We start from the raw sequence: 14,828 nt of genomic DNA on the forward strand, positions 1-14,828 counted from the left end.
CATCATTTCCCCTCTCAATTGTAACCCCTCTTTTTCCTTACTACTTGCTCCCTGGTGTTCATCTCAGGCTTTAATATAATAATGTAGAACTTGGGGAGGAAAATGCAACCCAATAAGGCAGCACCAGAGGCCAAGATGGAGAAGACCTCCACAGCCACCATGTATTTCCCCTTGGTGCTCAGGTAGGTTGGCACAAAAGACACCCAAACACTGCAGAAGACCAACATGCTGAAAGTGATCAGCTTGGCTTCATTAAAGGTATCAGGCAACTTCCTGGCAAAGAAAGCCACAGTGAAGCTGATAGTAGCCAAAACCCCCATGTAGCCCAGGACAATGTAGAATGCAAGGGCTGAGCCTTCATTGCATTGAACTATGATTGTCTCAATCTGGGAGTGCATGTCAAACTCTGGGAAGGGGGGAGAAGTTGCCAGCCACACAGCACAGATGCCAGCTTGAATAAGAGAAGAGAGAATGATAACTGATACTGTAAGTCTCTTCCCAACCCATTTCCTCATCTTGTTTCCAGGCTTTGTGGCCATGAAGGCCAAAACCACGGTGATGGTTTTTGCTAACACACAACCAACAGCGATGGAGAAGATGATGCCAAACACTGTTTGCCTCAGAAAGCAGGTCACCTTCCCAGGCCAGCCAAGGAATAGGAAGGAGCAGAGAAAGCAGAGCAGCAGAGAGGAGAGCAGGGTGCACGTGATGTTCCAGTTGTTGACTTTGACAATAGGAGTGTTCCAGTGCAGGCTGAAGCTCCCAATCACAACAACTGTGATCACAGAAAGGAAAAGAGCTAAGGAAGCCAGAGCTACTCCCAGGGGCTCCTCATAAGATAGGTAGATTATTTCTTTGGGTATGCATTGGTCCTGATTTTTGTTTGGATACTGATCTTCTGGGCATTTCTCACATTGGTCTGCATCTGAAAGTAAGAAGCAAAGTCTCAGTATTTCCAGAATACACAAATACTTTAGCTTTCATTTAAGCTAATCTTGCAGCAAGCAGAATACATTACACAGAGTCCGCTTTTTGCAGCATGTGTGATGGTTGCTCCCTAAGGTTGTCCTCTCTGTAAGGAAATGCATTCATACACTTGAGTATAGACAAAAGTGACAGGAATTACATTAGACCTGAATTTAAAATGTCGTGATCATTTTCCAAGATACTCTGATTTCTTCACTTACCCTTTTGGGTTGAAATCCTCCCTTGGGGGCACTCAGTGCAATCATAGCAACACACTTGCTTCCCCTGCTGGACGAACCTGCTCTGTCCAGGGTGGCAGCTCTCAACACATGTGGAACTAGGTAGCATCTAATGGTAACCAAAAGGAAGGACATGTCGGTGGGAAATTGCTGTAAGAAAGCTCCTGTAATAAAGCTTTTCTGGCTTTCAGCTAAGGATAGATACCACTTCCCACAAATCTGTTTAGCAATTTGTTTTTTGTTCAAGACAATGTGGGCCCAGAGCCTCTGACTACAGTGACACAAACAGCCATCTCAGCAACAACAGCTGGAGGGCCTCATCTTCTTTGGCCCCCGTTCAAAAATATTTACTATTTATTTATTTTTATTTGCAACACAACAATAACAGCAGCAACAGCAACAATAACAAAAATAAGCAAAAAAGTGGGGAATCGCATCAGAACATATCAATGTACAGTAATCATTAACATCATGCTTGAAATAAGAAAAAAAAGGAGGAAAAAATACAAAGAGGAAACAACAGTATTAAATACTTCCATTTCAAATATATACAATAATATAAGCTGTCCATATATCTAAATATCCATTCTTGGCCCACCACAGTACTACTGGCATGTAATATTTTCTACAGAAATAAGGTAGTTTTTCCCTCTCTGATGTAATTCTCAGAATTTCCACAGAAATATTGGAAGGTCTTGGGACCAGCATCAAAGGTCAGCATCTTGAATCCCAAGACCTTATTATTTCAGCATGAACCAACATTAACCAGAGATACATTCAAAGAGACAGAAATAGAACAACTGGATTTGACTCATCTTTAACTTTGAAAACAATGTTGTTGGAACTTTTCCATTCACGTGTATCAAAAATCACGAACCAATGATTTCTAATCTACTAACAGTAGCGATCTTTGCTTAGAACTGGAAAAATGCAGAATAATTGCACTTAGTAAATGGATAAACAAGGTTAAGCAATTAGCACCATTGTTAAAAATCTTTGAAATTAAGAGATGGTAGACACCAGACTCTGAAATGTATTTAGGAATATTAAAAAAAGCCATTCTTCTATCTACATCCTACTAGGAAGTCTTTTGAAGACATCTGATGACTGTGTGTAAAATAAATGGAGGTGGAGAAACAGTGTGGTTTGAGACATTTATCTCCATCATATCTGGATAGACTAGCTGCAGTGAAACAGCCAAGCTACTGCGAATCTATCCCCATCATATCTGGAAAAATTAGCTTCAGTGATCTATGCCCTGGTAACCTTGCATCTGGATGACTGCAGTGTGTTGAATGAGAGCTGGCCTTCGAACAGGGTCCTTAATCTTCAGCTACTGCAAAATATGACTGTGAGAACTGTAACTGCCTACTCTCACCTTACTGTCTCTCAATTCATTTCTGGGCCTAATTCAAAGTGCTGGTTTTGATCCATAGAGCTCTTCATGGCTTTGGACCTTGGGACCTGATGAAGCGCCTCCTCAACCCATATTTTAAGGTCATACATGGAAATCCTTCTCTAAGTACCCCTTCAATCTGAGGCTTTGAAGGTCACAACAAGAGAGGGGGCTTTTTTTGGGTGGTGGCCCAACTGCTCCAGAATGCTCTCCCAAGGGACGCTCGCTTTGTGCCCACATTGCTATTCTTTCAATGCTAGGCTAAGACTTCTTTGTTCTCCAAGCTTTTGAGGCATCTTAGAATATTTACAGTTAAATTCCTGTTAGTTTATATCCTGCCATGTAGATTTACATTTTATATCTGATAGTCATTTTAGTTTTTGTATTTATATTATTTTTTCTGTATTGGTATGCTTATTGGTTCTATATTTTTTAATGATTTAATTGGGATTTTATTTTATTGGAGAAGTAAGGCCTACCACTTGTTTGCTGGACCCTTGCCCTTCCTGGCTTAAAAAAGCAGTCAGCTGAGTGGGGGTGGGGGACTGGCTGAGTGGGTAAGGGTAGTGGAGAACACCCCTTCATGACAAGGTGCAATTCCATCTTACCACAAGAGCTGGTGGTAAGACTTTTGTTAAAAAACACCCTCCCTGAACACTGATGTATTGGATAATTTGCAGCCAGTCTGTAATTTTCCATTATTGGGCAAGGTGCTGGAGTGTGTGGTGGCTTCTCAGCTCCAGGGATCTCTGGATGATGGAGGTTGTCTAGATCCATTTCAATCTGGTTTCAGGCTTGGTTATGGGGCAGAGGCTGCTTGGGTCACCTTGGTGGATGATCTACACTAGGAACTGGACAGAGGGAGGGTGTCCCTGGTGGACCTCTTGGCAGCTTTCAGTACCATGGTATCTTTCTGGGGCGTCTGTCTGAGATGGGACTGGGAGGCACTGTTATATGGGGGCTCTGGTCCTTCTTGGAGGGGCGATTTCAGAAGGTGGTGCTTGGGGGTTCCTTTTTAACACCATGGCTATTGGCCTGTGGTGTCCCTTAGGTTTCCATCTTATCCCCAATGCTAGATAAGATATAGATAAAACTGCTAGGAGTGATTATCTGGAGTTTTGGGGTTCATTGCGAATCCTGCGATTGGTAACACATTGTGATATTCAGAACTCTGACCCCTAGGGGCCTTAATGAAGAGCTGGAGTTTCAGCCTCTTCTGTAAAGTTCAGTATGTCTGAGACACTCCTTGGAATATGCTGCATGTCCAGATATGAGAATCCTTGGGACTAATTAGAAACTACATGGATACAGCTGTAAGATTTTGTAACGAAATGTACAAAAAACTGCTGCATATCACAGTTTCTCACAAGTTGCAGGATTCATTTTGGGGACTATATTATTCAGAGATCTCTGCAGGTATCTTTTGCAGTGTGAGAATTATTATTATTCCATGTTTTTTAAATTGGTCTTTTATTTCTGAATGTAATTATTTTAAATGTATATTTGTGTGTTTTTGTCCCTTTCTTCTTTCTCTAATCTAGCCCGTGAAGAAGGCTTGTATTTAGGGTCGAAATGTGTAGGGCTATTGCTTGGAATAAGCCCACACATATTTTTTCAGCATCCTGAGACTTCATCTCTTTATTCCATTTAGTCAAAAGGCATATCAGGAAATAGAGATCCAACCTGTGCTGGATGGGGTTACACTCCCTCTGAAGACTCAGGCTCACAGTTTGTGTGTCCTCCTGGACTCAGCCCTGAACCTGGATGCCCAAGTTTTGGTGGTGGCCAGGAGTACATTTGCTCAAATGAGACTAGCGTGCCAACTATTCCTCTTCCTAAGATGTCTCTTCTGGCCATGGTCACAAATGCCTTAGTTACATCCTGTTTGGACTATTGTGGAGTGCTGTACTTGGGGCTGCCTTCCAGAACTGTTCAGAAACTTCAGATGGTCCAATATGCTGTGGCCAGATCTTTGACTGGGACTGAAGGAGGCTAGGTTGTCTCCCGCTCTGCTGTCCTTCCACCAGCAGCTAAAACCCTTTTTTATTTAATGAGGGTTTTGGTCTGTAAGCAGGTTTGTTGGGCTGGATCCTTTTTTATTCTGTTATTGCTGTATTTTTATTTGTGTTTGAATGCATTTGTTTTATTACTGTTTTAATTAAGTTGTGTTTATGATTGCAAGCTGCCTTGAATGGCATTTTTTCCTTGGTAGGAAAGTGGGGTACAAATCAAATCAAATCAAATCAATACATATTGATATTTTTGTGTTGTTCTTCTATTCTGTATAATATGTAGGGAAATTTATATGTGACTTTTACACCAATAAATAAATAAATATTGGGCATGTCCAGCATATTCTGCTCAAGTATTAACCCTCTTTGGTACGTGTATCAGGAATGTGCTTATAAAACTATGGTGATGCTTTAGGAGATGATGAAAATAAAAATGATCATCCCCACCTGATTAAACTTGTGATTCCACACAATGGCATTTCCATTAATGGTGCACCCATCTTCTGGAGTAGCCTCAGGCACCATCCTCCCAACTTGGATTCTCTGGAATGATTCATTGGGGAAGGTGACCAAGTTGATGAGATCGAATCCCCCTGCCAGGTCCCCATTGTCATCAAAATATATTTCTTCCCCAGCACTATTGTTAAAGCGGCTGCTTCTCAGAAAAGAGTTAAGCTGGATTGGAGGACAAAAAAATGAACTATTTATTTATAGAATTTATCAATATAGTATTATAAATATAGTATATTTATAAATATAGTATTGATAAATACTTTATTTTACAAGTACCATGGTGGCCAGAAATTGGTAATGTTATTTTCTTGGGATTTGCCAAGTTGTGCCATGTAGGGTGCTTGCAGAGGAAGACTGATGAGGCATGTGTCCTGCCTCATTCACAGAATATTACATCAGGTCAAGATGATGTTGCCTTCCATTTTTAATCTTCCTGTATCTTTGATGTTTGCATCTTTTTTCTTATGTACCATCACTCCCTCTGTTAAAGGGGGAAGATGGAATAGCTGCAGAATGAATGGGTTCACATAAACTGAACCTGGTGAGGATGGGTTGCTGACATGGTTGACAAACCACTCAGAACTCATGTTACTGGATGACACAGTAAGCTGTGTTGGTGAGGGTAATTAAGCAAATCGGGTCAGCATGTGACCAGCGAGTGCAGCATGATTAATAAGCCACTGTGGCTTGTAACCGCCTGGTGTTCGTGTGAACCTGCCCAGTGTTGCGCTAGGAGGCCTACATCTGGGAGCACCCTTTGAAATAAAATATCTTTTTTTACCAAATATCAGCATCACTAGAGATTAATACAAAAGTGCTGTATTTTCCAAATGTTCACAGATACTCCATCACAGCTGAGATGGACGATAACAAGAGAAATAAATGTTCCGGTAGGGGAGTGTTTCCTGGACCTCACCATAAAACCTTGATCCTTCTATATACTGAGTTAGACCACTGTTTTGCCTATCTCTGTCTTGAACCAGCTCTCCAGCTACCAGAGATCTGTCTGCATCTTGAGAATCCAGGGATTAATTCTGGAATCTTTACCAGTGGGAGTGCTTAGCTCACCAGAGAAAAGCCACATTACATGTTTTCCATATCAGGACGCAGCATTGAAACACAGGAAGCAAGAAGAAGGAACTTAAAGAAATATCTCATAGTTATCAGATATTAATTGTATGCAGATGATGAAGGAAGCTATTTTAAGTGAAAATGTGAAAAGATGTTAGGCAGAGAAATTTCTGTGGATCATTGGAGATATAACAAACCTAAAATCTCCCCATATGTTAATATAAAAGAACATTTCTGTAAAGTACTGTACTGTTGGAATACGACACCACAAAAAATGGCGAAGATCTACCCTAACATTAGCTGTGCCTGTTGGAAATGCAGGGAAACAAATGCAGATTTCCTTCACACAAGGTGGACTTGTAAAAATAAATAAATTCTGGGAAATAGTTATAGGCCATTTGAACAGAATGATTGGACATATCCATGAAACCTACCCACATCTTGTTTGGTTATCTTAATAGTGTTGTGAGAAATCTGCATGTGAATTTGATCAGACATCTTTGAACAGCTGCAGAATTAGTCCTAGCCAGCTCTCCTTCTTTCAAGACAGAATTTGTGTCAGGGCACAAACAGAATTTGTGTCAAGGCAGACAACAAAAGCAAACATTTGAACAACATTGAATGCCTTTATTTCTTGTTTGCAATGGCCGTTTAATTTGGACATTAATAAATGGGGAATTTTTCCATTATGAGTGTAAAATTTTGATGTGGACACTGGATTGTTTTGTATTTATTTCGGAAGTTAAGAAAATCAGAAAGACGTAGAATGTTTGGTGACCGTTGCTTAGAATCACTTGAGCATTGAGCCTATTTATTTTATTCTATATTTGTGACATTTTTATAACGTGTGTTGTTTTGTTATGTACATAAACATATGTATGTTTATAATAATTTTTTTTTTCAAAATTAGGCCATATGAACGTCATTCAACCAAAGAGCCATCACAGTCAGCCAACTCTCAGCGGGGACAAGAGAGAAAGGCTTCAGTGTCAGGGAAGGTTGGTTTCCCCCGACAACTCTTGACTTATAATTGAAGACTTGTATTCAGTATTGTCTGCCCAGTTGGGATGAGCGTCAGATCCAGCCTCCTGTCCTGTCCTGTCACTGCTTCATTTACAATGCCAGGATATTTCATGTTTCAATGAAATCACTGGGGAGCTGGTCCAATTAATCACTGGATTAAGTCTTGTTTCATTGGCTATATGTAACAGCTCACCTATTAGGAAAGAATAAAGTTACTGGGACTTTTTATCCTTAGAAAAAGACAAGTAAGGAGGTTATGACTGAGGTTTATCAAATTATGAATGTCAAGAAGTTTAAGTAGAGACCTCCCTCAGTCAAAATACTAACATTCATAGTCACTCAATAAAATGGATTGGTAGAAGATCTGGGATGGGTGAATGCATGTCCTATTTCAGATTGGCAGAATTCGGTAGCAATTTCATCTACCTCACCTGGCTTGAAAAGGGGTAAGATAAATGTGTACACAAGATGCCCATCGAAGATTCCTCCTCTGTCACTGTTCCAGGAAGAAGGTGAGATAGCTGGGTCTTCTCACAGGCTCCTCCCCGCCACCCTCTGGTGATTGATTTATGATTTTGCTTTCCTTCTATTTCTGATTTCTAATGGTTCCATTTTTTATGATGTTTTCTGATTTGTCTCTAGCTGCTATTACCTGCCATGGCTGAACTTTCTGGAGGTTCCATCTGTCCCCATGTCCTCTTGATTTCTGTTTGGCTGTCTGTAAATACATGGCATGGAGAGCATTTGCAACAGCATAGACAGCATTGTAGATATTGTAGCTCTGGCCAGACATTTCCATTTCAAAGGTAGGTCCAGAAAGGCTCCTTAGCTTCTCCTCCCCAGTGCAGTTTTCCTTACTTGCTTCATAAAGGTTATACTGTGGGAATGAACAAGCAAATGTAGTAAACCAGAACTGCTGGATATAAAAAATTGCAGACTGGTATGGATTGATGGTCTCAAGAAAATCCAGAAATCCTGGCACCACATTGGTATGGAGATTGAATGACAAAGTGCCATTGAGGGATTTGGTGGTGAATTGGTCCCTAACTGATACAGCAGTGTAATCCCATTCAGCTGTTGTGATCCACACCCTCTCTAGAGGGTACATATACAGAATTTCACTCCTGAATATAATTATTCGTAAACCGTCCAGAGATTGACTGTCACCATAGACAAGAATCACATTCTTTTCGTTCAGTGAGAGAGTAGATTGAATGGGTCTCAATTTTTCATTAAGTATTCCTTTTGGTAAAAACCGTGTCACTCATGGGATCACCAGTTTCCAAGCAATGCAAATATTATTCTGCAAAAGCCTTGGGCTCAGGGTTCGAATAAAGGTTTCTCCACTGTCATCATCTGAAACAATGAGGCCAATCCAGTTCCATCCAAAATGCTTGAGTAGCCGAACAATCCCAGCATACTGGAGATTTTCATTTGGGACCATCTGGTAGAAAGAAGGGAACTGAGTTGTGTCCCTCAACACTGGATCAAAGGAGCCATAGCTGAGCTAATTGGAAAGATACGATGGTTTTTAATTGGAGAAAACCATCCCTTTCTTCTCAGACATAAACTAACTCTATATAGATGTCTGTCAAGATTAAAATATTGATCTCATTGAATAGACATTATAGCAGATGTTGTGGTTTCTAAGATTCCAGTCTTAGACTTAGTAAACTTGGTGCTAGCAAGATTCAGGTAATAGTATGGTTCTAAGGAGGATACAGAAAAAACTGGCTTTCTCAGGTTTAGCAGTTCTGCCATGCACCATTCACTGTTTGGATTCTTAAGGATTACACACATTATTGGATTACATTCTAAGTGTTGTGGTTCTTGTTTCTAGGATACACCATAGATTCCAAAATGGCCATGAAGCCAGTTAAAAGCTCAGTGGGCTGGGGAAAGAATTTTGCCCTTAGCAATTTTGATGTGGGACACAAATAGACCCAACTACTCTCATTGATGTTGGACACAAATAGACCCAACTACTCTCAGCACCTTTCATACCTGTGGGATCTTGTAGGTATTAAAGACATTGGCCATCTGGATGGAGTTTTGGGAGGCGAGGCCACCAATAACAGCCATTAATTTCTCTTCCTTGACACAGTTGTAATTGAGGGCAAACCATTGTCCAATAAAGAGAACATTCAGAGTGTTCTGAGAAGTGAGCCTTGAATAAAAAGCATTCTCGTAAACCTTGGATACCAGCGTAGTGTTGGGTAATAATTCAGCATCCTCATTGATCTTATGAATGGCAAAAACAAAGGCTAGGACATGCTGGTAGTTTTTAGGTATAAAGCTGCAATGAGATTGTCATATTATCGTAAATCTTGACATCAGAGATCCAACTGCATTACAGCTTGCATTGTGATTTGCCCATCACAGTAAGACTGATGTAGCCACACATAGAAAGATCTTGCTCAAACCAATTATATAAGGATTTTCTCCTAAGATCTGAGTAGAAGTATGTAAGTAACACAGCCAAAGAGATATAATGCAGTACAGTGGCTAAAGTGACTTTTGGCTGGTTGTGACTAAAACCCAGAATGGAATCTCTGTCCCACCGAAATCGGATACACCAGCCTCCCCTGATGTCTCCTAAAACATCTTGAGTAGAAGTATGTAAGTAGCATAGCCACTGAGATCCCATGCAGTGCAGTGGCTACAGTGTTGGATTAGGATGTGAGAAACCCCAAACCAAATCCTCGTTCACCTGTGAAGTTCACTCACCAGTAAAGTTCACTTAACTAGGTGGAAACCCCGTTGAACTTAGTGGCACTTACTTCTGAGTAATACTGAAAATGATGCCGTGTAATTATTCTTGTGTAATACCCTGTCTCCTTTCCTAACCCACCTTACTGGGTTGTTATGAAGATATGAAATTGCTCTGACCTTTGCAGAACAAGAACTGAGTGCTATGGATGTGCAATTATGGATTCTTCAAACAAGAATTAATATCCTGCCTATCCCCCAAGCCAGCTCCAAAAACATTTTCATTAACTGAGAGTGATTTCAGTGAGAACCAGGTCTAATCTTGACCTTTTGCTGGCTTTGTTTCTATTTGCTGGAGTGGTGGGAAATTATTCTCAATGTACACCACCAAGGTTAAGAGAAGAACAAAAGAAAGAGACAGGAAGGTGCTTAAAAGTAGTAATTTATTTTGTGAAGCTAACAATGAAAATTGGGCATAGGACAGAACAACAGCAGAACAACAAAATGACAGCAGCAGCAGCAACAACGAAGAACTACTTACTGAGCGTTTACTGTGGAGTGAAATGGGAGTTCCATAAACTGTGGCACAGTGAAGTTAGCAAGTACCATGGATACAAATTCACCAATAATAATTTCATCTGAAGGACTATATGAATGAGTTTGAACTGTTGTCCTCCTACTGCATAGGGAGGAGTTCAAGCTCTTGTTGGAACAATAATGTGGAAATAACAGAAACAAAATCAGATGGAATGCTGACAAATCTGGGGTCAAACCCCAGCTGGACCCCATCATGAACAACAATGACCAACATCAACAGTATCAGTCCTGGCAGAAGATACAGAAATTCTTGGAGTGACAGAGCTGTGCTTGCCTCAGAATAACCTCCCAGATTGGGATGGTGCTAGTACTTGGACCGGAGTCTTTATAGACTCAGCACAGATGCTTCAAATGTTTTGATACGTAATTTGCACAGGACTTGTGATACCCCATGAGCCTTCTGAAAATAACACTGCTGATTACAGTAATTTTAATAATCCCCATGCAGGTCATCTGTTTTGCCAAAGTCCTCAAGTCTCAGAATGAGAAAAGAAAAGATGTCTCTGTGATCCCTCTCTAGGGCATGGCCTGCTGCATCTTGGAACAGTACAACGGTCCAGAGAACTATGTTAGGGTGAAGCATCCTCTTGGAGAGGAGACCTAACTTTCCAAATATGTAAGAGTGGCATAGCACCACTGGGAAGAAACGGGATGGTATATGTCCTGTCAACATCTCTATTCTGGCCAAGTACATTGGAAGCTGCCTTCTACTGAGTCAGATACTTAATTTCTTTATCCCAGTACTGTCTACCCTGACCAGCAAGGATGCTCCAAGGCCTCTCCCTGCCATGACATATGAGGTCCTTTTAACTAGATTCCTTATACTTTTTATGTGTGCATATCATGACCTCTGCTACTGAGCTATAGCCCCTGACTCTGAGCTAAATGTTCTGTTGAGTATGAAATCCCACGTCTGGTATTCCCTCCAAACCTATGTGGATGTTTTGTGCCAGGTTTGTGCTTTTTTGTGCCATAAACCCTTGATTTTGTACTGCCACCAAAAGTGTGAACATGACATATGCCCGGGTGGGGTCCTGGTAAATGCTAAAAAGTCAATGTATCTGCTCCATACCTTTGCCAAAGTTTTGTGGTAGGCTTAGAATAATAGAATCATAGAATAGTAGGGTTGGAAGGGGCCTACAAGGCCATCGAGTCCAACCCCCTGCTCAATGCAGGAATCCAAGTCAGAGCATCCCTGACAGATGGCTGTCCAGCCTCGTCTTGAAGGCCTCCAGTATGGAAGAGCCCACCACCTCCCTAGATAATTGGTTCCATTGTCATATTGCTCTAACAGTCAGGAAGCTTTTCCTGATGTTTAGGCGGAATCTGGCTTCCTGTCACTTGAGCCCATTATTCCGTGTCCTGCATTCTGGGATGATCGAGAAGAGATCCTGGCCTTCCTCTCTGTGACAACCTTTCAAGGACTTGAAGAGCACTACCATCTCTCCCCTCAGTCTTCTCTTCTCAAGGCTAAACAGGCCCAGTTCTTTCAGTCTCTCTTCATAGGGCTTTGTTTCCAGTCTCCTGATCACCTTTGTTGCCCTCCTCTGAACCCTCTCCAGTTTGTCTGCATCCTTCTTAAAGTGTGGTGCCCAGAACTGGACACAGTACTCCAGATGAGGCCTAACCAGTGCTGAGTAGAGGGGAACTAGTACTTCCCAGGATTTGGAAGCTATGCTTCTATTAATGCAGCCCAAAATGGCATTTGCATTTTTTGCAGCCACATCACATTGTTGGCTCATATTCAGCTTGTGATCGACAACAATTCCAAGATCCTTCTCGTGTTGCTTGTGCCAGAAATCATGAGTTTCATGCCAGCACTGCAAATGTGGAAGTGATATACCCCCAGGTGGGTCCCTTGTGAATCTGAAAAAAAAAATCCTTTCTGCTCCATACCTTTGACATTGTTTTGTGCTACCGTTGTGCTGCAGTGTGCCAGAAACTTGGAGTTTTGTGCTGCCACCAGAAGTGTCAAAATGACATACATAGAGGGGGAGTCCTGGTGAATCCTAAAAAGCCACATTTTCATAACCACTCCGAACCTTTGCCAAAGCTTCGTGTTAGGACGTTTTCACATGGAGCTTTTATCCTGCTATTGAGATTGGTTGCTCACGGAAGTTTGCGGGTCCTTTAGATGACGTCGTCAACCTCCAGGGCGTCTCCCACACTAAAGGACCTTTATTCCATTTTTTAAAAGATCGGAGATGATGAGCTATCAAATTACAGCTCTTGAGTTCCACTTGAATTCCCTCGTGAAAACCCGCAAGAAGAGGGGCTAGACCACAGCACCATCTAGCAGCTGTATAATGAAACATATGGAAGACTCAGGTAAGGGGGAAAAGGAGGGGAAAGGGAGGGGGGAGGAAGCATGTGTAAAGAGGGGTCTGTTGTGATCCTGGATTTAAAGTGGAAGCAGAAATCCTGGTTTAAATGCAGGATTTTAGGCTGGTGTAGAGATCCTCGTAGTTTTGTGCTGTTTTGTGCACTTGAGCAGCAAAAGGAGAGCGATCCACTCACATGCTCCAGGTCCCTGAAATGAGAGAGCAGCTAGGAGGGCAGACAGCGAAGGGAATCAGGCAATGGTAGTAGAAGCTGGCAGGCTGACTGGCCGGCTAGCAGAGTGAGGAAGCAGGTGGTGGAGAAGGCATGCAGAGAGAGGCAGGCAGGCAGACGGGCAGGTCCAAACACATGATACTTCGCAGGCCAAGTCTACTCACTATTTTCTTAAAAGGAAGTCTGCCTGAGTTCAGTGGGACTTGTGAATGTCCACAGAATCATATTTTTAATTTTTGAAATGCTGTATTGCAGTATTTCGGAATGATTTCTTATTGCTTCAATAGCCGTGGCTAAGCCTCCAGGCTCTGCTGTGTCCTAGTTTAAAAGGCAATATTTGTTTACTTACATTTTAAGTAGCAGTGACCTGAACCTATCAGAGCTGACTTTGGGGTGGGGGAATGGCCAATGAGGGCATCGGACGGGCTTTACTCCTGTGCCCTTATTGGGTAAGACACTCCCCCCCCGGCAATGTATGATTGCTTCAGATCATTGCTACTTAAAATGTACGGGGAAAACATCTTTTACAATTGTGCCTGGGTCCTACACTCAGCTGGCTGGGTGCCATGGCTGTTTGCCTGTAGGGCCAGCTTGGTGAGGGGAACCACTACTGCACCAGGTATAAAAAGGGGTGTGTGTGTGCAGCAGGAAGGTAGTTGCGACGGACCTTTGGAAGCAGGTGGGTGAGTGAATAGCATCGGCAAGCAGGTTGGGTGGATTTGGTGGTGGCTGGAATGGGAAATCAGCAGCGATGAATAGGTGATTTGGGGCTTTGGCAGCGGATGGCAGATGGGGAGCTTTGGTGGTGATGGGAAGGCAGGGGGCTTTGGCAGTGGTGGATGGCTTCAGTGGGGTGTATGTGCTGAGAGCCCAGTGGAGTCTGGCCCTGGTTCCCAGAGTGTTTGATATATTTACTGCTTTTATTGGATGCCACCCCAAGGGTGTTAGCTGAAGGGCGACGTACCTAGTGGTAAATCAGGGGCATGGAATCTGCAGCCTTCCAGATATGGTTGGACTACAAGACCCATGATCTCCAACCATGGGACATGCTGTCTGTGGCTGACGGGAGTTGGAGTCCAGCAATGCCTGGAGAGCCATAGATTCCCCACCCCTGTTCTAAATGCAGGAAGTCCTACACTGGCTTCTCTTATAGAAGACCATGTGTGAAGATTTTCTGACCAAATACTCTCTATATAGCTAAGACTATGATTCTCTCATAGATTCTCTCATAGAATCATAGCTATATGGAGATTCACCCCCTGTGAGTGTTGTACTATTGCACCACCTTTCCTTTGAAAAATATTATTATAAATAACCTGTCTGTCATTTATCTCTTTCTTAGCTCTCCCACCACCATAAGATGTGAGCCTTTTTATTTACTTTTATTACCCTTTATTCCTATGAGGGGCCGTGGTGGCTTAGTGGTTAAGACACTGAACTGCAGACTGGAAGGTTGGCAGGTCAGCAGTTCGAGACCCGAGTGCTGCATGACAGAGTGAGCTCCTGTCTTCAGTCCCAGCTTCTGCCAACCTAGCAGTTCGAAAGCAAGGAATTGCAAGTAGATAAATAGGTACTGCCTCGGCGGGAAAGGTAGCAGCGCTCCATGCACCTCGGTGTTCAGTCATGCCGGCCACATGACCACGGAAGCGTCTTCGGACAGCGCTGGCTCTTCGGCTTAGAAACAGGGATGAGCACCGCACCCTAGAGTCGGACACGACTGGTTGGGGACACCTTTACCTTTACCTTTTT

The 14,828-nt window shown here is 42.4% G+C and overlaps 1 protein-coding gene across 1 annotated transcript; it reads right to left on the reverse strand.

The window, feature by feature from the left end:
* Positions 1–14: 14 nt before the first annotated feature.
* On the reverse strand, positions 15–10,568 carry LOC146342396 (vomeronasal type-2 receptor 26-like). Its single transcript, XM_084808525.1, has 6 exons — positions 10,471–10,568; positions 9,225–9,516; positions 7,873–8,727; positions 5,061–5,288; positions 1,188–1,314; positions 15–925 (listed from the first exon to the last, which is right to left on the reverse strand). Exons 3-6 carry the CDS (start codon positions 8,326–8,328, stop codon positions 15–17), a joined length of 1,722 nt encoding a protein of 573 aa, XP_084664651.1. The 5' UTR covers positions 8,329–8,727; positions 9,225–9,516; positions 10,471–10,568.
* Positions 10,569–14,828: the final 4,260 nt, after the last annotated feature.

This window comes from Heloderma suspectum, chromosome 6 (genome assembly GCF_057233095.1).
Source record: "Heloderma suspectum isolate Gila_16-S chromosome 6, 16-S_ref, whole genome shotgun sequence".
Lineage (NCBI taxonomy): Eukaryota > Metazoa > Chordata > Lepidosauria > Squamata > Helodermatidae > Heloderma > Heloderma suspectum.